This window comes from Phalacrocorax carbo, chromosome 20, assembly GCF_963921805.1.
Source record: "Phalacrocorax carbo chromosome 20, bPhaCar2.1, whole genome shotgun sequence".
NCBI classification, from domain to species: domain Eukaryota; kingdom Metazoa; phylum Chordata; class Aves; order Suliformes; family Phalacrocoracidae; genus Phalacrocorax; species Phalacrocorax carbo.
Genome location: NC_087532.1, coordinates 5,520,739 through 5,546,178, shown reverse-complemented (window position 1 = coordinate 5,546,178; position 25,440 = coordinate 5,520,739). Strand labels below are relative to the sequence as shown.

Below are 25,440 nucleotides of genomic sequence, written 5' to 3'. Positions count from 1 at the left end.
GTAGCTAACTGTCCTGGCAGAAATCAATGGAGCAGAATATTAATATAAAAATCATTGCACAGTGTAAGATTTAATACTTCAGCGGTTCTGAGAAAATAAAAGGTACAGGCACCCAGGTGAATTTTCAGAAATCCTCAAGATGACTGGCAGTGGGGCTGCAGGAAGCAGATACCAAACAGGGCCAGCTTTGCATGCAACTGCAGGTATATTTAATTGTCCCATGGGAATAGGAAGCAAAAAAGCAGGGAGGTTTGGGGAAAAGAGTGCAAGCACACAGCTAAGCCAACAGTTTATGCCAGAGCTTAAAACTGGGAACAACACTTGGAAGAATGGCTTGGTGACAGGAATATCAGCCTTTACCTGCATTCAAGTTTCTCCATGATCCATCCCAGCCTTCACCCTTCCACAGAAAACAAAGAGAGCTCACAGTGTGAAAGACTGCATGCAGGTGAACACCCAGGAATTAATCTTTTAAGAACTGAGCTGCTGTCTGCTACAAATAAATAATGGCAACCAAAAAAAGCCCTTTACCTCCCTGGAATCTTGTGTAGTGTTACTGTGCTGCCTGCCATTCTCCGCTTTAGCAAGTACTGAAACGCTGCCATCTCTATATCTTGACCCCTATGAGTTTATGCCCTACAATATAATAAAAATATTAACATTTTAAGACTTATTCTATAAAATACTGCACAGAGACATCTTAGCCAGCTTTGGCGAGCAGCAGTAGAAAGAAAACACCTCAATACATTTGTAAGCAAGTTTATTTAGCTTTCTTGTATGATATATATATACACACATATATATGAAATGTACCCACAAGTTATTACAAAAGTGTCCAAACACAACTTCTAGCACAGTACAGTAAAAAGTGATATTCTAGGAGGAGTTTCTGAGATCTACAGTATCTTGGCTTGAAGAGGAAGTATTTCCATTAGACATTGTAGGCAGAAGAGGACACGCTTCCTCCATGGCCTGTCCAGTTAGTGTGGATAAATACACCTGGCTTTGAGAGTAATTCATATGTATGTGCACCAAAGTAATCACGCTGAGCCTAGAATAAGAACACACACGCAAAACAGACACACGAATATATCAGTATGAGAAGTTGCACCTACTGATACTTGACTACAGGAGTACTAGAAATAAGACCTGACTCCAGTATTAACACATCCAACATTATTTTCTCATTATTAGTAAAATCACTGCAATGGAACATTTACTAATATCGAGCAATTAGGAGTTCTGCAGAGACACAAGTGTATTATTTCTGCTGGGTACTAACCTACAAACCAAGCACTTAGATACATCCAAAGGTTCAAAGATACTTACTTCTTTATAAAGCATTCTGATTGAAAGGTATCATTACCCGTGGTTCACAGATGGTGTACTAACACGTGCTGGGCACTGTCATACCAATACCTCTGTTGTTCTTTATCCAGACATCTCAGAGTATTTTATTGCTGTGAATTTCAGGTTTTCCACAGGTATATTAGGCAATCTATGCCTTTATTATTATGTTGTTGGAGTGATTAGGACATACAGCCATCATGGCCTTTAGACCAGTATTTAAGTAACATGATGGTATTTCAGTAGCCAGACCTGCTACACTATTTCAGGCACCTACCTGAATCAGGTTAGCTGGTAATACTTCATGCCTGTATCCATCATAAAAAGAAAGTGCTGTAGTGAAGCAGGGCATAGGGATACCAATCTGTACTCCAGTACTGATCACACGTCGCCAGGAGTCCTGGGAGAGAAGAAAAGGCAGGGGGAATTAAAAAGGGACTAATCAGTGGTTGCGCAGAGGTATGTGCAGGCATATGAACTATTCTAGCATAACAGCATGTGCTATCTTACCATCATATGAAATCTAATGACCAATTCTGAGCAAATGCAGCAGTAAAGTCCTGATTTCCCATAAACAAGGTTGATCCAAAACAATGGCAAGTAAGACAGAGTTAACAAAGAGGACAATAAAAGCTCAGACATATACTTCACATGCAGTCAAACCACAGCCTCCAGCAGGGATGCCATTCTTTCACACGAACCCAATCAGCGCCTCCCAAAAGCACGAACACAGTGGGGAACATACTGAGCAAAGACTGAGGCGCTTTCAGGGCCTCTAATCAAGCACAGTACAAATCCCGCCCAAGGGCGTAACAGGTCACCACATACTTCAGACAGACGTGTGGATAATCCCCATTTCAACTGTACAACTGATTTAGTAACCTGTGTGGAATATTCAGCTTCAGTTAAAAGAATTATTAATGATAATATATTACTTCTTTGTTGGTCAGATAATCTGGTTTTAGTTCTGCCTGTCAACTCCGTCCAAATCAGGACACTGTTTGGACAGACCTAGGTCTAGTCTGGAACAGTTATTTTGGTGCTGCTGCAAACAATGGTAATAGAACAGAGCTTTATACTCTGTGCACTGAAATCCAAGCGCCCAGTAGGCACAAGATACAGGGCAGTGTATCTTGTGGAATGTTCACATTCCACATGCTCACACAGGCTAGACATTCTTTCCTGACATTGTGGTACTTCTGAATAGCTAGATTTCTGCCTAAGGCTCTTCTGTAATAGTAAAATGGAAACCATAAGTTTCTAACAGCAGCTTGGCTAGTGTTAAAGAAAAGAACAATGACCCAACAAGGACTATACATTTGTTTACTCCTGTGTTATCTTTAGGCTGATGGTACAATATACCTTGCAGTTACACAAGACCTCGGTTCATCGCTTGATGTATCTGGATGCTGATTTATAAAGTAGTGCTTCAGTGATGCAACCCCCTTTTTTGCCTTCACTTAGAGTTAACATTCTCCAACTTGCTGATGAAACAGAGGCAAGAGGCATTTGTAGGCATTTCTGCAAGGACAGGTCACTAACCCCAGTGTCTGGCAAAATGCTAATTTGCACCTCAGCATAGCCTGCCTCACTTCAGTAACTTTCGTGTTCAATTTCAACCAGCTCCATCGATGTAGGTTTTTTTTCCTGTCCTGATCATGTAAGACTGATATGTTCTGCTAGAGAAGGGTATCTTGAAGCAATAGATGATGAATTCCTGCACCCAAACGTTATGTGCGTACAGATGCACATACACAGTCCCAAAGAACTTAAGGATTGTTTAGAGATCTGTGGATTTAGGATGTTGTACAAAGACGTTTCAAGGATGTTATCTACCTTTTCATTTTTCAGTCTGAATATACTTGTGAAGGTGACTCCTGGGAAAGAAGCTGAAGAAGTCCAGACTGTAAACTATGTTTTTGTAGTCTTCCTTCCTTGGAAACTCACCTGACAGTTTTCAACAGCTGTCTTAAAGAAATCATCCAACAGCAAATTCTGGAGCTCAGGGTTTCGATCAAAAGCATCTTTGATCTTTCCCAGGAACACACTAGGCAGAACACATGTAAACCAGGAATAAAATTTCACAGCTCTCAACAAAGGCCCAGAATCCAAAATTTACGGTGCCAAAATTTGACTCAGCCAGACTCAGACTGCAAACATTGAGAAAGATGCAAACAAAACAAAGACGAAAGAAAATCTGCAGTAGCTAAGCCACCAGAAAATTGGCTTCATCTGGTAACCTTTAGTGCCATCGACACAAACAGCCTCTCAGGATCTTATCGGCAGATTAACTTCATGGATTTTCCAGGAATATCTCTAGGCTCGTCAGTCTAGCACCGCAAAAACCTAATTGCCTGCTCTTCTCCCCTCACCACCTCATCTTAATTACCTTCTGATGATGCAGCCTCCCCTCCACATCAGCGCAATGCCACCGTAATTCAGTGTCCAGCCAAATTCTTTGGCTGCTTGTCTCAGCAGCATGAAGCCTTGAGCATACGAGATAATCTTGGAAGCATACAGGGCCTAAAAAAAACAAATTCACATTCCAAGTGAAGTCCCACAAAGTCAAACAAGAAACTTCACAGCCTACCTGCTCTGTTTAGTCCACATCTTGTCAGGGTTGAGTACGGAAGCCACATTTCAGCTATCTGAGAACCAAAGTATCCTTTCCAATTGTTGGGAAGTTTGGTCTCAACAGAGGGAGATCAAGAGTTATTATCCCCATTACAAAGATGGGAGTGTTCAGGGGTGAGAAAGTAAGCTCCTGTGCATGAATTATGACCTCTGCACCCCAGCTAGTTGTCACTGCCCACTGCAGCTTAGTCTTGAATTCCTTCAGGACTGTTCTTTGGTCACGAAAGGAATTGGTCACATTATGCTTTGTGGACACCACTAGACAATGCACAGTGGGATGGCTGAAAGCGGGAACCACTCGTCATGAAATGTAAACATGAGCTCCTCACCAGGGTTTACAGCATCCAAAACCTGCTCTGATATGCGGCTTTAATACAGCACTCTGGCAAGCACAATGACTCACCTTGCGTATGTCCTCCAGAAAGGCCTTCTTGTTCCCACTGAATTTAGTCGCTTTAGGCCCACCCAGCAGCTTACTGGCCTGTACTCTCTCATCCTTGAGGGAAGACAGGCACCGTGCAAACACAGCTTCACCTTTAAGTATGGTAGGAAAGGGCAGAAAATTAGGAAGTTCAACATCACTGTTAAGGTCTGAGATACTTGTCCTCAAGCACGCAGTGACAGTGCCACTAAAGATGAGCCGCAGGCACAGTGAAACAGAGCCACATGGGAATAGAGGTGTACAAATAAATTATTTCAACAGCATTACTGGGGGACCAAACTGCCAGTCAGCCTAGCCATTGGGTAAATATTCACTGATACAGCTTTCAAATGACAAAGGGGGAAAAAAAAAAAAAATCACAAGTCATCCGCGTGAAAAATTATCCTCAGGAACATTCTCCAGCTCTTAGTTTTAAGAATTTACTTTAAAATCTCTTCCTATCTATAAAAGACAGTGTTGCACTGCATTCTAGGGACAGGCAAGGCTGAACACTTCAGTAATTACAGTAGCATGCTTTGAAGATAAAAAGCTGTTGCATAAATGCCAAGTCATATTAACTATGTGTGCTTAGAAATACACACATGCAAAATAAGAGCCATTAAAATCACGACTAAATCAGCAGATTAACTTGTAAGAGGAAACAGGTTTTACAAATCCGGTAGGCCCATAACAGTAGTATTCAGAAGCCCATAAGGAAGTTTTATAACACCCCTAAGCTGGTTACTAAATGTCATTTTCCAGGGCTAAGGAGCTAGCCAAGCAGTATCTTCAGCTCCTCCAGAGAAAGGCTGAATGCCAATCTCTTGATCTGGCTCAGTCAATTCCTAATCATGCTGTTTTAGGTTGTACTTATTTGCAGTTGAAGATGGTATTGTTAAATGGGGAAAAACAATCAGTTTCCTTTCCAGGGTCTGATAGAAGGAAAGTAATCAAGTTTATTATAGTCTTCATACTGAACTTTTCTTCCACCTTTTAAGTAAGTTGTGAATTACATTTAAAAAAAAAAACAAACCCCAAACAAAAAAAAAAAAAGCCCAACCAAATAAAAGATGAATGAGTAATGCTTTCACAAGATTCTGGATCCTCTCTGCAGTAGGATTAACAGACCGTATCAAAATCAGAACTGACTCCTCTCCATTTCTGCAAAAACTTCCTTCTACACTGGGGAGGAAAAGGGTGGAAATCAGGAAAAAGGAAGAGTAGCATAACTCTGCGTTTACAAGCAGAAGTCTGCAAGTCATGCTTATGCAGTAAAACCACACACAGAGAAACTGCCCTAAGAGCGGCCATGTTTGCACAAGGGCTATTGCACATACTTCCCTATCAACTCATCATTACCTAACAGCGCTCCCCAGCATTGAGGGAGTGTCTCCTTCACCCTTGATCTTTGCAAGAACCCCAGACGGGAGTATAGTAACAGCACAAGCAAAAACTCTGTTTCAAGCCTAGAACTGGAAGACTACAGCTGTAGTAGAATAGTAAAACCATTTACAAAACTTGTTTTGTAAAATACGTTGTTGGAATGCAGCCGTGTTTCTCGGATAGCCATCACTGCAGTTACTCTCTTTTAGCCTAATGAATACAGTTTTTCTTATCTTCTAATGCAACAGGACTTGACTAGCCGAGGCAAAGGAAAAAGACTTAGAGAAAGCATGAAAATTAAAGCAAATCCAAGAGCAAAGAACCTATTGAGTCAACTTATGTACTCAGAGAAAAAGTCTACGTTGGACCTGTGGCAAGAGAGCACTCTAAATGTGTTGCAGATATATTACAACTCCTGTGTCACAATTCCATTCAGAGGCCAGGTTAGGTAAAAGCATAGGTAATGAGACTGTTAGGTATGTGTATGGGCAGGTAAATTTTCACACTTAAAGGATATAAGGATATATTCAAAGCAATTACAAACTATATTTCCATCATCTTAGTTTGGCTTTGGGTCAGCAGCCTTATTAGTCACTAAACAAAAACAAGCAGCAGTCCAGAGTGTATAAAGAAATCCCACAATTGACTGTTGCCGTGGAAAAACAGCAGCAACCATCATAGGGTAGCAGTCTGCTGCTATTCTCAAAAAAAAAACCTCTGTCTGTGCTCCTCAGCCCATAATACAGTCTGGCCCTCGTGTTCCTGTTTAGTCACACTAATGCTGGGTCAGCTAAGTTATACTGAAACACAGGAACAGAAGACTGAGGTAGATATCTGAAAAATAATTCTTATACCTTCAGAGAAGTCTAAGTACTCATCAAGCAGTGGTCAAGTGGCCAAGCCACAAGGTTTTGCAGGTGTCCTGCCTCCCACTTTTTTCAACATTTTTAAGGCTATGATGGGATTTGGAGCAGCAGAAAAGGCGGAGTATTGCCAAGAAGAACACTGCATCAATCGAGCATGACACACCTAGCACAGCACTTACATTCACCTGTCACTGAGTCATCACCAGCACTGCGAGGATACCACAAAGGCATGATAACAGTACTACTGGCATTTTAGAAACAAGGTAAAAATGGTAACAGCTCTCAAGGGCAGGACCACTGAAACAGCTATACCTAGAAGAGCCTCTTCTGCAAGCCAAGCCCTAGGGCAGGCTCATTTCTGAGATGACTGTGTTACCATGCTCCTTACTGTGATGTGGTACATGCAGGTAGGAAAGATGAAGCCAGATCGAAGGACCAGTTACCTATGAGTGTGACAGGGACTCCAAATTCCAGGGCAGAAATGGCTGTCCACTTTCCTGTCCCTTTTTGCCCTGCGCTGTCCTTGATCTTTGGGAGGAGGTATTTGCCATCGCTGTCTTTGAATTTGAGAATATTGGCTGTGATTTCAATCAGGAAAGAATCCAACTCTGTCTTATTCCACTCCTGAAATACCTGGAAGAGGAGAAAAAGCGTGTGTGTGTGTATATATACACACACATATATATGCACACACCCCGTTTTACTACGTATCTACTATATATATCAACTGATTTATCGGTATATGTATACATATACATACACATATGTATACATACAGAAGGAGGTCACACTATCTCAGTTACTGGTTCTGGGTACCCTACCACAGCTACCAATAATCCCAGCACCGCTGAAAAGCCATTGCACAGGAGCTGTGCCTGGGAAGGAGCACACCCCAGCTGCCACGGAGCTGCAGAGCACCATCTCCAACTGGGAAGGCAGAGGCACAGCCCGTCCTGGTGCCTATCATCACAGGCACTGAAGGCTGGAAAAAACTGCTCTTTCAAGACACATCACACTTACTGACTTGCTTCAACGAGGTCTTTGCAAGATTTGCCTGCTTGATTACAATGCTCAATGTTTTACTAGCTTTTTTCAGGCAAGGTAATTCATATCTCTACACAAAAGGTGCTTCCTGGGGAGAAAGCAGCTGTAGAATGGGAGAGTTTAGACAACTCCTGTCAACATTCAGGTGTACGTGCTTGCCGCTCCCTACTCAGGAATATTGTGCACTGACCCTGGCAGAAAAATTAACTTCATGTACACAGAGCAGCTTTCCCAAAGCCCTGCTGCCTCTGCCATCGGCAGACAGCCACCATGGCTCAAGAAGGCAACACACAAAAAAACTACAGATTACCTCTGACATCTCGTCATGCTCCATGCCCACCACATCTTTCATCAGGTGATAGGCCTCACAGATCAGCTGCATGTCTCCATATTCAATCCCATTGTGCACCATCTTCACAAAGTGTCCGGCGCCCTCATCTCCTACCTGTCAGGAAACATCAAAAAATGCCATCAGCAACAGTGTTGTCATCAATTCCAGTGTTCAATACCTGCCCATGGCTTCCTCCTGCCTAAAGGAAGGAAAGAAGCCCAGTACTAACTGTAAACACTGTGGGTCACAGACCCATTTAGCTCCCTCAGCCCATGACCCAGCCATAAAATGTTGTCTTTCCATTGTATGGGATAAATTAGAGAGGATAAATTTGAGTTGAATGCAATCACCCAGAAAATCAACCCACTAATGTCGCTGGTTTTATTAAGGACAAACATGCATGAACTTCAGCAACCAAACTACCGAAGCATGGATCTAACCACAATTTAACATCAGTATCAAATAAATATTTACCCAGTCACAACAAGGTTCCCCAGATCCCACTTTAGCAGCAATGCTTTGAAATATGGTCTTGATGTGGGGCCTGTGGGGAGAAATAATATACCTCAGCAGATAAGCAGAGGACACAAACACCACAAGAAAAAAATCCATTGCTATGATGCATCCTTCTGTAACCCGCCAAAAGGCGTGCTGGCAAGCTGATACTCCACCACTCAGCAATGTCAAATAAAACATACGTTTTTCCCAGGCCTAGACACTGTTTGCAGGAAATGGGGACAGCCCACATCACACTTACAGCACTGGGCAGACAATTTTAATGTATCTAAAGGAGCCCAAATATTATCTTCTCCATTTTATAAATGGGGAAATAGAGGCAGGTTATGATACAGGCTCACACTCAGAGAGGATCAGTGGCAGAGCTGAGACAAAATCCCATCCTGTTCTATAGCCACAAGAAAAATCCAGGGCGATGTGGAGGAGGAGAGGGAGGGAAGAAACTCCACAAATGCAAGTTATCCACAAAGGATAGTTATCTGCACTATTACAGGAATTAGGAGCTTTTGTCATTGCCAGGCTCCCCTAGTGTAGTAAATCGCTTAGCCAACAGGAGAGCATTACAGAACGCCAAGGTTGGAGCTACTTAAAGTGGCCACTGGGAAAGGAGCACGGGTGGCACATGGGCTGCAGGTGCTGTGAGAGAGCAGGGGGACGCAGTTCAGGTAAGGGTGGCAGGTAAAAGCTGTCTTTACTGAGCTGTTTATGGCAAAAAGATGATCAGACAGCAGGCTGCCGTTACGTTGTTTCTGGCTTTGTGCTGCCAAATTTGAACAGGCTGATATCGGTATGAAATGCTAATGCAAATGGACAGGGACTTAAGAGATTCTAAGGCTCAGGTAAAGCCCAGACATACCTTTTCTTTCCACGTTTACAGAGAGAATGAGCAACTAGGGATAAAGTCTAAGATGAACACTGATGTACAGTCCTTTACACTAACATGAGTACAAAACAGCAGGGCAGCAGGCAGAAACTTGCAAAAAATCATATATTCAATAGTCAGTACAAACATGTACCAAAGCCTCCTTTTATAACATGTGTGTCTCTGCAGGGATGTTTGCTGCTGCCTGTTTCATGGTTAACAGCTTTCCAAGTGTGTAGGGCCCCGAAAGAAAAATCATAATCAAGAACAGTACTTTTTTAAAATTTAAGCAAAATTCTTTCTTCCCTGGCACACATTTCTCCCTTCAGATTTCTGCAGATACTACTTTTGCTGTGAATTTCTGGAAGAAAAACCTGCCTTTGTTTTGTCTGCCACAAAAGCTCAGCACTGGCCCATGACCCCAGCTAAGTTGAGAAATCTTGAGCCTTGAGGAAGTGAAATGGCAACATATCTTGTTCTCTCCACACCCACACCCTCCTCCTTCCCTCCCTCAGCTCTCAACATGAATAGAAGACAATTGTTGCAGACCATTCTGAAGAAGAATATACTAGCTCATGCTTACCAGGCTTCTTTGGCTCCTCCTGGCATGAGCGAAGGACCATACCTGGCACCCTCCTCTCCACCACTAACACCGCTTCCAACAAATAAGATCCCCTTTTCCTGTAGTTCCTTACAACGTCTCTGGAACAAAGAGCAGAGCAGCATTATTTAATTTATTTTCATGCCAGAGCCTTACAAACAGGTTAGCAATTCAGACCTAAAATAAGGTTTTTAATTCTGCTTTGGACATGCTAGAAGACAACCTTAGAGAAAGCTAGTACATGCACCAAAGCGAACATTAGGAAACTTCCTGTCGTTTTTGACATGGATCCTTGCAAAAGAGACATGCTGAGAAAACAAAGTCCTTATATGCACCGAATAGAAAAGAACAGTACTGAGGCTGGAAAAGACTCAGAATTAAGTGTCAGGTGATACATGCTGTGTGCAAAGACCTGGGGGAGGCAGATTAGGCCCAAGGTGCAGTTGCTGAGATCACTGCAGCATGTAGGTGCGAGCACGGACAGTTATAAGAGAAGCTGATTCCCTCTGAGTGGGAGAGAAGCACAGGCTGAGATCACTATGGGGAGCTGCAAGCTCCCCATGTATTAATCGTCATTTAGTACCTGTTTTTCACTCTGGCATGGCCAAGTCACTTATCCAAGATCAGGATGCCAAAGCAGAAAGACTATTACCAGCACCCCTTCTAAGATTCAGAAGTACAGATTTGAATACAATACTTTCACATAAGCATCCCAGATATGTTAATGTAACTTCTATAGTTACAGCCTGCTCACGAGCAGGCTTTTCTTTTTTTTTTAAAAACAGATAATTACTCTGCTGTTTTTATTACCAAGATAGCCAAACCAGCAGTTCTTCTGCCTTACTGGATTTTCCCATGGTCATGTAGGATTGAGATACAACAACAAATCTATAAATATCCTTAGATTTTCAAATCTCCCTGAAAACCCTTTAAGATTGTAACAGGAAGTTTTCTAAAGGCCTTCACTCTTTAAAAGATGTCAATAAAAATATTCTTGGATGATTCGGGCAACTTCTATAAAAAGATACTTACAGAACAGTCCTTAACTACAGTAACAATTGCTTTTTAATAGACTGCATGATCTAGTTTTGCAGAGGTAACTCAGTTTGGCCTTCCCTGAGCACAGTGGGGATGGCAATCTATTGACTGCCTATTCTGATGATCAGAGGAGAATCAATCACATGTGTTTTATTCATCCACTTTGGGAAGAAAACAGGCTTACCGTGGTATCTCTATACTCAGAATTCCCACCATCAATTATGATGTCTCCAGTCTCCAACAATGGCACCTGCAAAACATAAATCAGCATTTTGGTTTTCTCCATGTGTTCAAAACAAAATCTCATTAATGACGAATAATCAAGATCTTCTGGAGGAAATTTCTCCACAAGTCCCCAAGAAGTCACAGGTAGAAAGAATGTTTGCCTCACCAATTTATTGATGAAGTCATCCACTGCAGTTCCAGCCTTCACCAGCAAGATAATGCGACGGGGCTTCTTTAACTTGGAGACCATCTCTTCCAGGCTGTGAGCACCTATCACTTTGGTTCCCTTGGCCTCATTGGCCAGAAAGTCATCCACTTTGGAAACCGTCCTGTTAAAAGCACAAACCTGGGGGAGCAAAAGAACACGTTAATAAAAATCTGCCAACAGAACAGCTACTTTAGCTCAGATCACAAATTATACAAGCAAAGTTCAACATCATGTGCTGTCCTGCTTCCACCTTCCCTAAAGACATAGAGCAGGAAAGAACCCGCAGCATGTCTTTGCAAGTGCCTTGGGAACCTGTGGTTAATGGCCAAGCCCAAAGCAAGCTTTAGGGAAAAATCATACACAACTAACACATCAGGTGGCCAGCTGAGTACCGGCATGCACTGCTGGTTTTCTCTGGAAACAGGACAAAGGGCAGCCTAGGTCATAACTAAAAGGAGGTAACAACACCCATTAGACCGTCACAAGGAGAAAAAAACACCCAACCCCACAAAACGCTCAGCTCCAATCCCCAGTACTACCGAGTCAGCCTTGCTGAACAATGTTTTCCTTCGCTTACCACGAAGCCATGGTCGTTCATGTTCAAAATAAGGTTCTGACCCATCACAGCCAGTCCAATCAAAGCAATGTCAGCTCTGGAATGTGGAAGAACAAAAATGCCAGGCAAGTCTCATCAGCAGTGATCCAGCACTAGCATCCATGCCCTCTGTCAGGCTGTTGGGATCCTGTCAGCTGCTAGGCCAGCCCACCCCTTCCTAGCAAATGCGGTAGCCCATGCTCTGAATTGATTCTGTAGGCTACTACAGCAGCAGATCCTTGTGGCACCCAGTCAGTCCAGCAGACAGAGTGGAGGCCAACATCAAGCATGTTTCAAGTCACCCAGATTTCTTCCCAACTGCCAAGACACAACTAGGTAAGTAAGAAAAGTCAGCTACCCAAAACATTGCGCTAGGAGGCAGGGAGTAACGTGAGTGGCTCTAACATGCCACTGATGGATCCAGCTCAATCACAGCTCCGCATTTAGCAGCTGCCTCACTAGAACATCGCGTCTGAAAGCAACATCATTTTTTTGCTTCCGTAACGCAAACTGTCTCACATTTGGGGTGAGTAAAGAAGAAGAGGGAAACAGGATATGCTGCTAGAGGTTGCCTAGTCCGGCTTGCACGGGGCGTGCACGCAGAGAAACCCAGCCTGCCTACTCCTACTCCTCGGGTCAGGAACAAGCTTCCTGCTCCACAGCCATGACTCCAGAGCTGATCGCGCCCGGATTTTGTCACAAAGTCTCTCAGCCAACCGGCTTATCCTCCTCGTCGGCCCCTCGGCCGCCGCGGAACTTCTAACAGCGAGAAGCCAACCAGGGCCCCGTCCTCTCCTTCCCTCTCCCTCCCCGCCACGCAGGAGCGGGGGCCGCGGGGAATCACCCACCGCCCCACATCGCTCCCCCCGGTAGGGCTCGGCAAGGCCCCTCCCGGGAGCGGCGGGCACCCCACGCCTCTCGCGCCACCACGAACGGCTTTCGGCGCTGCCCCCACCCCCGGGGGCGGCTCCCGCCTGGCGAACGCGCGGTCCGGCCGCCGAGCCCCCGCCCGCACTCACTGGGCCATCGCGGCGGCGCTGAGGGGAGCCGAGGGGCGCTGAGGAGAAACGAGGGGCGCTGAGGGCGGCAGCGGCGGCTCTCAGGGTTCGGCCTGCGGTGCGCGCCCGGCCGGCCCTCAGCCGCGCGGGGGGGGGGCGGGGCGGGGCGCGCCCATTGGCTCTACCCGTCAAGCCCCTCCTCCCGCCCATGGGCCGACGGTTCGGGCGCCCCGCCCCCTTAAAGGGGCAGCGCGCCCCCGCACGGCGGAACTCGCGCTCGGTACCGGCACGGCGGGAAGGCGGCCTCGGTCCACCTTTGCTCACGGAGGGTGGCAAACACAGGAGGTGGCGGCCAGGGAAGGCCAGCGGATCAGGCGGAGGCGGCGGGGGACGGCCCCAGCCTCCAGCTGGTGGCAGCTGCCTCCACACACACAGGCACAGCTGTGCCTCCTCCGACAGCGAGCCGGTTTTGTCTTTTCTCTAGGACTTTTTTTCTATGACTTGGTGGGATCGAGTGCAGCCTCAGCAAGTTTGCAGCTGACACCAAGCTGAGGGGTGTAGGGATGTTCTCCAGAGGGACCTGGACAAGCTGGAGAGGTGGCCCTGGGAAAACCTCATGAGGTTCAACAAGGCCAAGTGCAAGGTCCTGCCCCTGGGTCGGGGCAAGCCCAGTACCCACACAGGCTGGGGGATGGAGAGCAGCCCTGCAGAGGACTTGGGGGTGCTGGAGGATGAAAAGCTGGACATGAACCAATACTGTGCACTTGCAACCCAGAAAGCCAGCCGTGCCCTGGGCCGCATCCCCAGCAGCGCGGGCAGCGGGGCGAGGGAGGGGGTGCTGCCCCCCTGCCCCGCTCTGTGAGACCCCCCCGCAGCGCCGCCTCCAGCTCGGGGCTCCTCAGCACGGGACAGACACGGGGCTGCTGGAGCGGGGCCAGGGGGGGCACAGAAATGCTCCGGGGGCTGGAGCCCCTCTGCTGCGAGGCCGGGCTGGGAGAGCTGGGGTTGTTCAGCCTGGGGAAGTTTGTGGGGAGACCTTATTGCAGCCTTCCAGTACTTGAAAAGGGAATATAGGAGTGATGGGGCAACCTTTTTAGCAAGGCCTGTTGTGACAGGACAAGGGGTGATGGTTTTAAACTAAAGGAGAGGAGATTTAGACTGGATATAAGGGAAAAAGTTATTACTATGAGTGTGGTGGAACACTGGCAGAGTTGCCCAGAGAGGTGGTCGATGCCCCACCCCTAGAAACATTGAAGGCCAGGCAGGACAGGGCTCTGAGCAACCTGATCTAGTTGAGGATGTCCCTGCTCACTGCAGGGAGTTGGACTGGATGGCCTCTAAAGGTCTCTCCCAACCCAAACCCTTCTATGATTCTATGAAACCCCTCTGAAACCCCTGCAGTCACCACCTCAGATATCCCAGCTGTCAGTTTGTCTTTGATGCCTCCTAGAATTTGGGCAAAAGAAAACTTAGGAAACCTGCCCATCTGTCAGCATTAAGATTACAATTAGGTTTAAGAGAAGGCAGCTAGTTCCATACCTTTGCTCCGTGACAGTCAGATGCATCATCAAGACAAACCTACATTTTAAGCATTTCTATTAAATGCAGAGTGTACACATGAAGACTGGCAGCAAAGTGACCCATCGAGGGTTTGGTCCACCCTATTTTGGGGCATTGAGAGTGGAGTGAATCTGACAGCAGTAAACCAGCTAGCGGCTTCTCTGAAGTACTAAATAAGCTGTCAGAAGAGCAACCAGAAAAAGGTAACAGGTTACTCAAGTGCCTAGTTAGGGAAAAAAAAAAAAGGGGCTCAGCAAAGCAGCAAGGCACCCATGATAGCTGTTCAGATAAAGAACAGATCTAGCCAACAGCCTGATGAAAGTATTTTGCCATCACGCAGCTGTTTTACAGTTAGGAGAGGTGTTTGACAGCAAGTGGTGGTCCATTTTTGTGGGGCTAAAATGCTTTGGGAATGCCCTGGCCAGTTTGCTCACCGTGACTTTTAAAAGCTATAAAGCACTGTCCTCTTTCAAACCAAGACAAGAGCGATTCACAGGGATTCCCTGGCACATCATTGTCTGCAGAGCTGCTGCCTTACGCTTTGCTGTTATGTTTCAGTGGTTTGATTTCACACGCTTCCTGTCATTTAACAGTCACCCCCAGATAAGCAAGTCCGTAATTGGCAGCACTATGACAACCTTATTTTATCTTTCAAGCAAAAGAATCTTTTGAAATCATCCAAAAAGTACTTGGAAATGCTGTGTGACATACCAGAGGGGAAAAGGATGAGGAAGGATAAGAAGGGCTTCTCATCTTGCTCAAGAACAGCCAAGACAAATTTCTTTTCACAAATGCATAAACCTTTCAGGACAGGTTTTCAATACAAGAGATACCAGTAATTGAATCATAATAAAAGGAGCACACATCGTACCTGCTAATGCACTGGTTGTACCTTTATTGTTTCACCTCGTTCACTAACAATTCAGTGGTGCAAGGTTACCATACACAGTTAGATATCTGCATTGCACACCTAAGGCTATACAGCAAATGGATCAGAATTAGTACAAATACATGAACTATATTTACATTTTGTATACTCAAGCTCCAAATATCAGATATATTTACAAAATAAAATAAGAAAATGAAAACCTGAAATTAATGTACAGTGTTGCTGATACACTCCTTCGCTGGGATGAAATCAGTTTGCAAAGAGATTTGTTCAAGAAGGCCACTTACACAGCATATACCTTGTATACCTTGTGTACAGAGAGATTAAACAGGGAAATGGGGACTGCAATTAAAAAAAAATATGTATTTCAGTGCAACAGCATGTCTAATGTCCAAATTCAAGAACCTTAATCAACTGCACATGAAGTATGAACAAGCAGAGTGGAAAATTAAGAACTGGTCCTGGGGAGTGCTGATCCTTCAAGACTCCCTCTGCTTCTAACCCTGGGTTTCAGGGCAAGCAAGTAGTTGCTCAGCACTGCTCAGGATCAGGCCATTCACTTGGCAACATTAAGAATTGAAGACTTATGACCTCCATACCCTCAGTTTTCTGAATACACAGCTGAGCCTGTTAATTTAAGAACTGTTCCAAACAACATTGGACACAACCATCTGGTTAGTGTTGGACTAGTTGTGATTTCAAATACTTAGAACGCATAAATGGCCTTCTGAACAAAAAAAGTCAATCCCTTTCTTGAACAGCTGATGTTTTTAAACAAGGAAGCACAAAATTAATACATTCCTGCTACATACAGTACAGTTCAGACCACATATTGGGGTTATTAACCACAATGGAGAGATGCAACGCACACATGTTAGAGACCCATTTTAAAGTACATTCAACAAACCGTTCCAGAGCAGCGTTGGTATCCGTCCTTGGAGCAGCAGGTTAACAGCTGCACCTTCAAAAAAACACCCACCACAGTATAAACTAACACAAACTAAGGCTGTGCAAGAGTACCAGAAAGATGCATAGGCAGAGGCAGTATTAGTTGATTGTATAGTACCAATGGGCGTTATTCCAAAGCTAATCCTCTTTATCTAATGTGCAATTACAGATGTATAAATATACAATACATTACATAAAATTAAATCCCTGTAAATTAGATAACAAGCAGCAAAAAGTAAAGTCTTTGCTTTGAAATACCTTGCAGATCAGTAATAAGGACTGTTAGACACTGACCAAAAAACCCCTTTCTCAGTGGTGTGGAAATAATATTCCCTTCCCTTCTGCATCCCAGAACATAGGAATCTTCTTTAAAAAGGTACTTAAAGTGCATTTCTAAAATACAGTATAGGAGGTTTAGTTTAATTTTAAAATATCCACGAAGCTCCAACAACAGCGACATGTTTTTCAATGGACAAAAAAGATAATTTTCTCCTTCCTTTTAGTGAGCAACATAAAAAACCCAAACTACAGCACAGTTTCACACTCATTCTCTCCAAAAAATGCCTACCACGTATACTACCAGTGCTTATGCTCCATGGGCTGGCAGGCCCACAGCACTGATGCCTCGTCTGCAGTGGCTGAGTCCCAAGAGCTGCCTGACCCCAGGACTTCACATACACGCAGTAGGTAACCAAGAGTGAGTTTTTCAATGTCAAGAAAAGGCTGCTTAGCACCTTCTTCCCTTCTTGCTCTGCTTCCAAAAAGAAATTTCTAACATGTTGGGCTAGATAAAAAAAATGCTTTCAAGTGAACGGAAATCCTTTTTTGTTTTGTTTTGTTTTGTTTTTGTTATCCTTTTAAAGAAAACTTAAGTTGGTTTCAGCCCAGTTTTAAGTAGGGAAACCGACGTCTCAAACTAGGCTTCAATAACTGGTGAAAAATTGTAACTGTATGCCTTTATGTCAGACCTGAATACAGTAATGCCCATTTGAACTCCACACAAGAATCTATTTTGTCAGAGTATGCAGCTTTAAGAGACACTGATGCTTAAAACCAGCGTTTTGCTCTTCTGATGATCTGTTCTCCACACAAAGTCATCAGAAGCTGCTTGGAGTCTTTAGACAGAATAGCAACATTTATGCAACGCAGCTGTAACACTTCCAGCTCTGTATAAAATAAGCACCTGTCTCTTCCTGCTTTTAAAGGAAGATCCCTTAATCATGTTTCTATGCAATGCCTATATCCCCTTCGTTCATCTTCTGGCTTATCCAAAGCAAAGACGTAGCAAACTAGTTTTCTTCTAGTTAAAAAAAAAATAAAAAATTAAAATGCTGTCAGTGTGTCACAAAATACCACCACTGAAATCGCTACCCCTCCTCAAACTGGTTCCACTTTCATTAGAAACAGTGGTGATGGCAGCAACAGCGTAGTGCTTAAAAGTAACATAATTCTTGAGATCAGCTTAGCTTCAGCTTGGGGAGCCCTCCTGCAGCATTAGCAGTCTTACTTATCCACACACTGGATGTGCATTATCATCCATTGCGTAACTAAGGAATATCGTCACTGTATTAAGTCATACACAAATAAACAAGACAAAACGAGAAGGAAAAAAAAAACCAAAACAAACCAACCCACAAACCAAACCATCCCTATTATGCTCTTGGGTCCCCAGGATTCTCCCTCACTCTGGCTTCCAGTTCTGTAATAAATCTGAGGACCATAGGAGATCGCATGAGCACATCATTTAGCTTGAGCACTATCTTGAAATATATAAAGGTATGTCCTAGCAAGTGTCAGACTCCATCTCCCTGCTCCTTTGCTAACCATGCTTTTAGGAGGTATCATTATGCATTGCACTTTACTGAAGAAGGAAAACCCCATAAAGCTAAAAAATTGCTCGACTGACGCCAGTCCCATGTACACCTCTGGCCACAGAATGCCCAGTGCATGGCACGACCTGCTGATGAGTGAGCTGAATCAAAATGACCTTCTTGAGCTGGAGTGTGCCTAGATGTGCCTCCTGTAACAGTGGAACAAAATGCTTTTACCTCTCCTTTGAGAGGTCAGAACCTCAGGATGAAAATCCTGTATGTTCCCCAGGATCACAGCTAGCCTTATCAGTGCCTAAGGTAAGTCAAGAAAGTATAGCACAGCAGTCTGAAATGTAGTAAACAAAAACAACTCCCCCCCTCCCCCCGCCCAATCTCCCTGAAAACCTAACTAAGGAAGATGAGTTCAGTTCTCAGAAAGGAAACTCATTCTGCTTTCCTTTCTTGGGGCAAGGACCAAAACTTTGGCCACAAGGAGAATTTAGGTTGTAGGTCAAGAATTAACACCACCCAGCTGATCTCCAAGCAGCCAATTATTACACCCCACTGACCAGGACCAGTCCACTTGATCCGTCCTCCAGGAAGGACTAATTCTGAAGTTAAAACTAACTAGGGGTTTTTAGCTGATGAAAATTGTAGCAGGGACAGTAGGAGACATTCAACAGTTATTCCAAAAGGATCTGAAAGCATCCTGCTGTTCCCTGGAGAATACTGTAAGTGCCAGGTCTAGAAAGTATTTTGTAGACAGAGGATGCTTTCCCCATGAACAGACGGGATGTCATCCGAGTATTACGGATATGGGGTGCATGCATAAAGCAGGCCTTTCAGAATGATGCTGTAGAGCAGTTTATCCTAACATACCAATGACAACTGTAAATCTCTTCCAAAAGAGGTGAGAACTGTTGCTACAGGAACTCAGAAGTCAGGACTAAAAGCAGAAAGAGGGGTTACTGCCCTCCTGTGGTGATCTCCTGAAAGCGCTCTGGGGAACAACGCACTGTTCCGTTTGCTTAGCACTCTCCACCTGTCTAATATGAGGCCGAGCATCTAAAACTGTAGGGATTATATCTAATATTTCAGCGACGTGGTTTGTTTTTCCTCACATCAGCACAAGTTCCGTCTCCTCGGCTCAGTTCAGAGGCAGAGGAATGTTAATGTTCTGGGAAAGAGTTAAAGCCAAGCACTGTTCACCTGCAACCCCACAGCACGAGTTCAAAGGCAGATTACTCAAGCCAGCCCCTCTCAGTTTGTTCCCTGTCTTTTTCCAGCTCGTGCCTTAGCCTGTTGGACCCTGGAAACTCAAAAACTTGCACCAAGTCCAAAGTCCAGTCTGTCCAGATAGATTTGTCCAATATCAGCTTTCAACAGCGTTTAAATTAGCGGCTGGATCCAGAAAGCCTGAGGAGCTATTGCAGTTCCTGGCTGGGTAATGTCTACATAGAAGAATTTATCTTTCCCTGGCATTAGAACTTTGCCCTGAGGGAACCAATGACTACTGCCAGGTCACAAACTGAATTAAAAACCTGCAGCAGTCGAGACAGACAACAATGGACAGTGGGACAGACACCAAAAGGTCAGTTGGAATGGGAGAACAACTGTAAGAAAAAATAAATAATTTTTTTTTTCTTTTTAGAGTCGTGCATAATCACTTGATTTTTTTGATTTTTTTTTTCTTTCTCTTTTTGTTTGGCCACATGCTACTAGTACGATTCTCAGTACAAGTGAAAAGAAACAAGGTAGGGTTAGAATACCTAGAAAATGTGCTGAAAGAGCTGGGAAGGTAGGGGATGTTAAGCCACAGGATTACATACAAGAGAAACTGTCAAGAATCACAAAGAGAAAATGAGAGGTAACACTTTATCTATCAGAAGGTGAGTTAGGGAGAACAGATGAGAACGTTACATGGACTCAGTACTTCAGCTGGCCCGTGCGTCTTCGAGCCAGTTTTGACCTGCCAAAAAAGAAGTAAAAAAGTACTTGTTGAAATCTGGAAGTTTATTTTATTTCCCTCCCCACAGCTTGTCCACCTTTTTTTTAAAAATCCTTTCATATAATCCTAGTTAACTCCATAAGAGTAGAAAGTAAAACTCATCAAGGGCTATAATGAGAACAGCTTCTCACTCTTCCGCTGCATTCCTTAAGATCCTTTCCTGGATCTTTTAAGGACTGCACTGTTCAGAAATTATTTGATGCTGTACAGTAATACCTTAGGTTTAAAATTATTTTTTTTTAATGAAAGGAAGAGCTACTGTAGTGTAGAGTAAGATCTTTCCAGCAAGCAGGGGATGTCTGTGACCTGTGTTAAAGGGAAGACTTCTAGAGAAGTTCAAAAAAGGGAAAGAAATGAGAATTTCTGCTTCAGCTCACAATCAAGAGAATGAAAAGGCAGTCCAGACCCGCCTGCACAGAGGCAGTAAGAAGCTTTAGAAATTTGTAAAATAGCAATACAAGGAAACCATTCTGTGGCCTCCAAATGTAGTATTGCGTGAAGCATACCACACACATTCAGACTGGATACATCTGTTATGAATGCCACAAGCCAAAGCAACCGCCACTGTATTTCCTGAAATACAAGGCTTGTTGGATTTTATTTCCCCCCCCTCCCCACTCTCCTCCCTCCTTCAGTTCACCCGTCTTGTCAAATTCTTCAGAACAAGATTAAATTCTGTCCTTGTTTAGGACTAGCTCACTATCTTTATGCTTTGCAGCACTGTCTGCCCATGAATTGCCTCTTACCGTATTGTGCCAGCAAGAAGTGGATTGAAGGCATATAACCAGTCATTCATGTCTTTGTCATTGATGGCCTGGAGCAGGACCCCACGATGCTTTGTGCATATGCCAAATGTGTTGGGTGTCTGGAATATTAAGGACAATTTAAAATACTGAAGTCTACCAGCACAGAAGCTGATGCACACTTCCCCTCTGAGGAATAGTTCGCTATGTCAAATTCTAAAAAGCCCAAGACCTACCTAACGTCTTTAAGTTTCACTGGTCTTCACTGGACAGACTCTCCTGTCATGGAATTAGTTTCCAGGATATTATTAGTCAGTCTAATGGAACACCTTCCACAAAATATAATTTAAACTCATGACTCTGGACTTTGAGAGCTGCTGAGATGGACCAGTAAAATTAACCTGATTCCTTGCAGGAAGTTTGTGTGTGTTGGTTTTGTGGTGGTGTTTGGGTTTTTTTTGTTTGTTTTAAAAACCAAGAAATAAAAACCCCAAAACACTACACAAAAGAACACAGGGCCATGGTACCAACACTGCTCATGAAAGCAAATACGATGCATAACAGCAGTTTCAGCCACTTGCACAACTGTGTCCAAAACATGAGAAACCCTGAACAAACTGGGAACTTTGTGGGCAGAATCCTCAGATGCCAGACGTTCCTCCAAGACACAGATGCATTTCCTCGGACCAGAAATGACACACAGGATGGTATAGATGCACTACTACGTGTAATGTTCCTGCTCTATAGGTAAATAAACAATAGCTCTCAGACTGACCTTTACCATTGCCTGTTGATCCTCACTGTATTCCACCTGAGCTGTGGATAAGTTTATGATTCCTCTTTCTACAGGATCTTTGTCACTATTGTAAATAAAAACGTAGGGACGGCGAACCACCACAAAGTGCTTGGCCCAGGAACTGGAGAGTGGCTCCTTGAAGTGCAGGTATCCTTTCTTTGAGACCACAGAGCTGGAAAAAAACAAACCAAAACAAAACCACAGATGACCAGGAATACATTTTCCCCTAAATAAGGCGCCTACTGAGTATCCCTATTAACTGCAAAACACTGTAAAAGACATTTGGTCCTTAATACATTTTGTCTGCAACAGTATTATGAAAAAGTTCCTCTGTAGCAAGCTGAACTTTGACTTCAAGAACTACGCAAAAGTCTGACAGAAAGAAGGGCCCACAGAGATCTCTACTTCAGTGAACTTCAGTCATGGTTTTGATGACAGTAGACATTAAATATAAGTCACTGGAAATCCTATTCATTAAGTAAATGCAGGGAATGAATGCTGCAGAGATCAAGTATCAACCCGACTCCCATTAATCCTGCCACCACTATACAGACTCTGCTGTTCTGCTATCACTTGTTTAATTTACCTTCTTCAAATGGGGGAAAACCTACAAATTTCAGAAAGCCCTTGTGACAGCTCTCAGGAAGCCATGATTGCGCTATGATGGAAAACTTACCCTGGTCTGATTTCCTCAATATCAGGAACGAGGTTTAGGAACTCGTTCTTTCCAGCTCTGGCAAGATAGGAAGTTTCTACTGTAGGCATTAGCTGGAACTGTTCCACCTCATGACAGGGACTGGAGGCACGAGAATTTGCTTCTGGTGTCCTTTAAAAAAAAAAAAAGGTAGAGAAAGAAAAGTAAATCACAACTCAATGTGACAATGGAATCTGAAGTGCATCTACAGCCTGGCCTGTCTTACAAGTTTCATACTCCAGTCCAGGCTATTTTGTATGACATCATGATTCTTTTGAACAATTATCAAGTATGTTTTCCTTTGAAATCTGTGGAATAAAACTTATAGTAACCGCTAGTAAGTTGTTTCCCCACTACTCCTCCCTTGTTTCTCTTGCCAAACACAGTCACAACACAGACATATGTCTTACTATGGCTTGATGTGAAATGCACTACTTAGTCAGCACTCTTCCTCTCAGGGACGTTAAACTGAGAAGGTACAAATTACCTGTCTTTCACTAAGCAGTTATTCTCAATTTATTAAAGAAGATCTTCTATAGATACAGCTGAGACAGATAAACAGAGATTACTGGCCAAACTGGTTTATTCAGGGTTGTTGTTAGCAGGTCTTTTTAACAGACCTCTGAAAAAAAACTTGTGGACTCTACACACCAAAGATGCACTGGTCACTGGGCTGACAAGCATCTGACAGTTCTTTCAGCACAAAAAAAAAAAACCCAAACACTTCAAAAGAACAAAATAGGAAAAAATAATTGTGCAGAGTAATTAGAGAAGATAAGGCAAGGGAGCTGATATGGGAGAAATATATGAAAGTAGGGAAAAGGAAGAAAGGGGGAGAAAAATACATCAGAAAACATAGCAAAGAGATTTGTGAAGCGCTGAGAAGTAACGTTTTTCTTTTAATACCCTTAACTTACTTCTGATCAATTGAATTGCACCTTGAATCCACCAGAGAAGGACAGGTAGATGAAGGTGTGAGGGTAGAACTGCTGAAACTCGACACTGACGGGTCCCGCCCAATTGGAGAAATATCCGACAACTACAAGGGCAAATACAGGCAAAATATTACAGAGGAGATTTTTTTTGTAGCTAGTGTTCAGTCCTGGCTAGAAAATGGCACTCAGCACATGGAAGACTCAGATGGTCAAAGGGTATTTCTATCAGCTATTTCCCTACTCAATATCCAAATTTTTTGCAAACAACCATCATGAATCCATCTGGGGATGAAAATACAATGGCACTGCTGTAGACAGCTTGTTATTGATGTCCCGCTCTTCTGATTATTCACACCCTGACTTCCTCAACAGACAATCCAGTTTGCAACTTAATGTCCCCTGCCCCTACAGTCAGAAGGTTTAAGAGCCAATTTATCCTTTTACATAGGGAAAGTGTATGTAGCGAAAGATAATAAGAGCACTTCCAGTCTGCTAATAAACTAGAAGCTATATTATAGTCCAAGTTCACACCATTCCTAATTCCTGCAATAGTCTTTGGAACCTGATGCTGAATAACTAAATGCTTCCAACAGACTGAAAATAGAGAAAATTAATATGAAGTGTTTTGTCTCTTCATAGCATCAACAGGTTCCAGAAACTACAAATACATTGCTCTTGTACTACAAATACAGTCTATTGTATTGCATGAAATATTTACCTTACAATCACTGATGCTGTTGTACACCTGGCTAAACTCCCGATTGAAAGTGTGAGTAAGAAGCTGCAGACACTAAGGTGGGCAAAAACAAAACACACAGAAAAGAATTTTACATTTAGATTTTCAGAGAAATTTGAACACAAAAGGCAATTTGCCAAGACACACTTAGCAGCTCATGAAAGAATAAACAAATTCTAAACTTCTGTGAAAAACCCCAGAAGAAAAGGGCAATAATCGCTTCCCTTGGTAAAATTCAAAAGTTTCATTTACAGAACTACTAATGAAGAGGAATGAGGTACAGCCGTAGCACACACCCAGCCACCAGCATTGGCTGGTGAGGGTGGATGATTTCACTACAGAGCATATTAAAATTAAACTCATACAATACAATATTTGCCATGCTATCTGAGAAGCTCATCATTAATCTTTAATAATTTTGGCACCTCAATTTAGACCCATGATGCTTTTCTCCTGTTATACCTTGGTGGCCAGCTCCTTCTCCCGATCCACCAGGCTCTCTATATCTGCTGAGTCGTAGCCACTGCTCTCGCTGGGCGTCACAGCACTCTCAAATGTTGTAGTCGAAATCTGTGAGGAAATGCTGGTGGAGGTACTGAGGGTTCCGCTGCTCAGACTGGGAGACAATGAGTCACTCAGGGACTTGGGGATGCTGTCACCGAGCTTTTCACGAAGCAGAAGGAAATGTCGGGTTTTTTCCACCTAGTAAGAAAAGAAATCAGTATCATCTGCTCCAGGACGTTGCCTATTTTACAGGCACTGAATATTTATGCATTCTTTTAAGATTCATACCAGTAAACATTTTCCCCACAGAGGGGAGTTTACAATGGCACTAGAAGTTGAATCTGCCTCTGTTATATACACTGAGATTCTGAGCTGAAGATTCTGCTCAGCAGCCAGCCACATACCTTTTATCTTCTCCGTTGGAGAATTTATTTAAATCTTGAATTTGAGAACAAACTCCCATTTGGGAACCTGTTCAGCTCAGGGAGTCTCACAGTGGGTAGACTAAAGGCAAATTCAAAGGTAGAGTTGTGTTTTTTCTTTCACTTCACCCATCTCTCTCCTCACCTCATGCAGCAGCTCCAGTTTCTCCAATTCCCATTGATGCTCTAGAATGAGGCTGTCACCCCTGGGCCTCCAACCTGCCAGGTTCTCTTCTCCTCGCACATATGCCACAGATGTATCCAGGACTTTCCTCCTCCTCCTCTGCATTCCTGAGCAGTAAAAAACAACATAAGACATGTTAAA

The 25,440-nt window shown here is 43.7% G+C and overlaps 2 protein-coding genes across 9 annotated transcripts in view; both read right to left on the bottom strand.

The window, feature by feature from the left end:
- Nucleotides 1-743: 743 nt before the first annotated feature.
- Nucleotides 744-13,229, bottom strand: PGD (phosphogluconate dehydrogenase). The gene is made up of 13 exons (XM_064470284.1): nt 13,091-13,229; nt 12,054-12,129; nt 11,435-11,614; nt 11,228-11,293; nt 9,988-10,106; nt 8,501-8,570; nt 8,006-8,140; nt 7,095-7,284; nt 4,385-4,515; nt 3,737-3,870; nt 3,295-3,394; nt 1,625-1,747; nt 744-1,051 (listed from the first exon to the last, which is right to left on the bottom strand). Exons 1-13 carry the CDS (start codon nt 13,096-13,098, stop codon nt 932-934), a joined length of 1,452 nt encoding a protein of 483 aa, XP_064326354.1. The 5' UTR covers nt 13,099-13,229; the 3' UTR covers nt 744-931.
- A 2,268-nt stretch (nt 13,230-15,497) lies between these two features.
- Nucleotides 15,498-25,440, bottom strand: part of KIF1B (kinesin family member 1B) — a 97,303-nt gene continuing 87,360 nt past the window's right edge. For all 8 annotated transcript variants that reach the window (XM_064470270.1, XM_064470275.1, XM_064470272.1 and 5 more), the window contains 8 exons: nt 25,261-25,406; nt 24,652-24,891; nt 24,172-24,243; nt 23,436-23,557; nt 22,501-22,650; nt 21,804-21,996; nt 21,032-21,150; nt 15,498-20,246 (listed from right to left, as the gene is read on the bottom strand). In XM_064470270.1, coding sequence (XP_064326340.1) covers nt 20,204-20,246; nt 21,032-21,150; nt 21,804-21,996; nt 22,501-22,650; nt 23,436-23,557; nt 24,172-24,243; nt 24,652-24,891; nt 25,261-25,406 — 1,085 coding nt within the window. In that variant the 3' untranslated portion in view covers nt 15,498-20,203. The remainder of the gene's footprint in view (nt 20,247-21,031; nt 21,151-21,803; nt 21,997-22,500; nt 22,651-23,435; nt 23,558-24,171; nt 24,244-24,651; nt 24,892-25,260; nt 25,407-25,440) is intronic.

Bases quoted from the DNA above. Each gene is read 5' to 3' on its own strand.
- PGD (XM_064470284.1), bottom strand. The intron at 11,294-11,434 runs GTGAGGCAAACA...TATGTTTTGCAG, and splicing joins ATGACTTCATCAATAAATTG to GTGCCATTGTTGGAGACTGG. The intron at 8,141-8,500 runs GTAAATATTTAT...GTTTCCTGACAG, and splicing joins GGGAACCTTGTTGTGACTGG to GTAGGAGATGAGGGCGCCGG.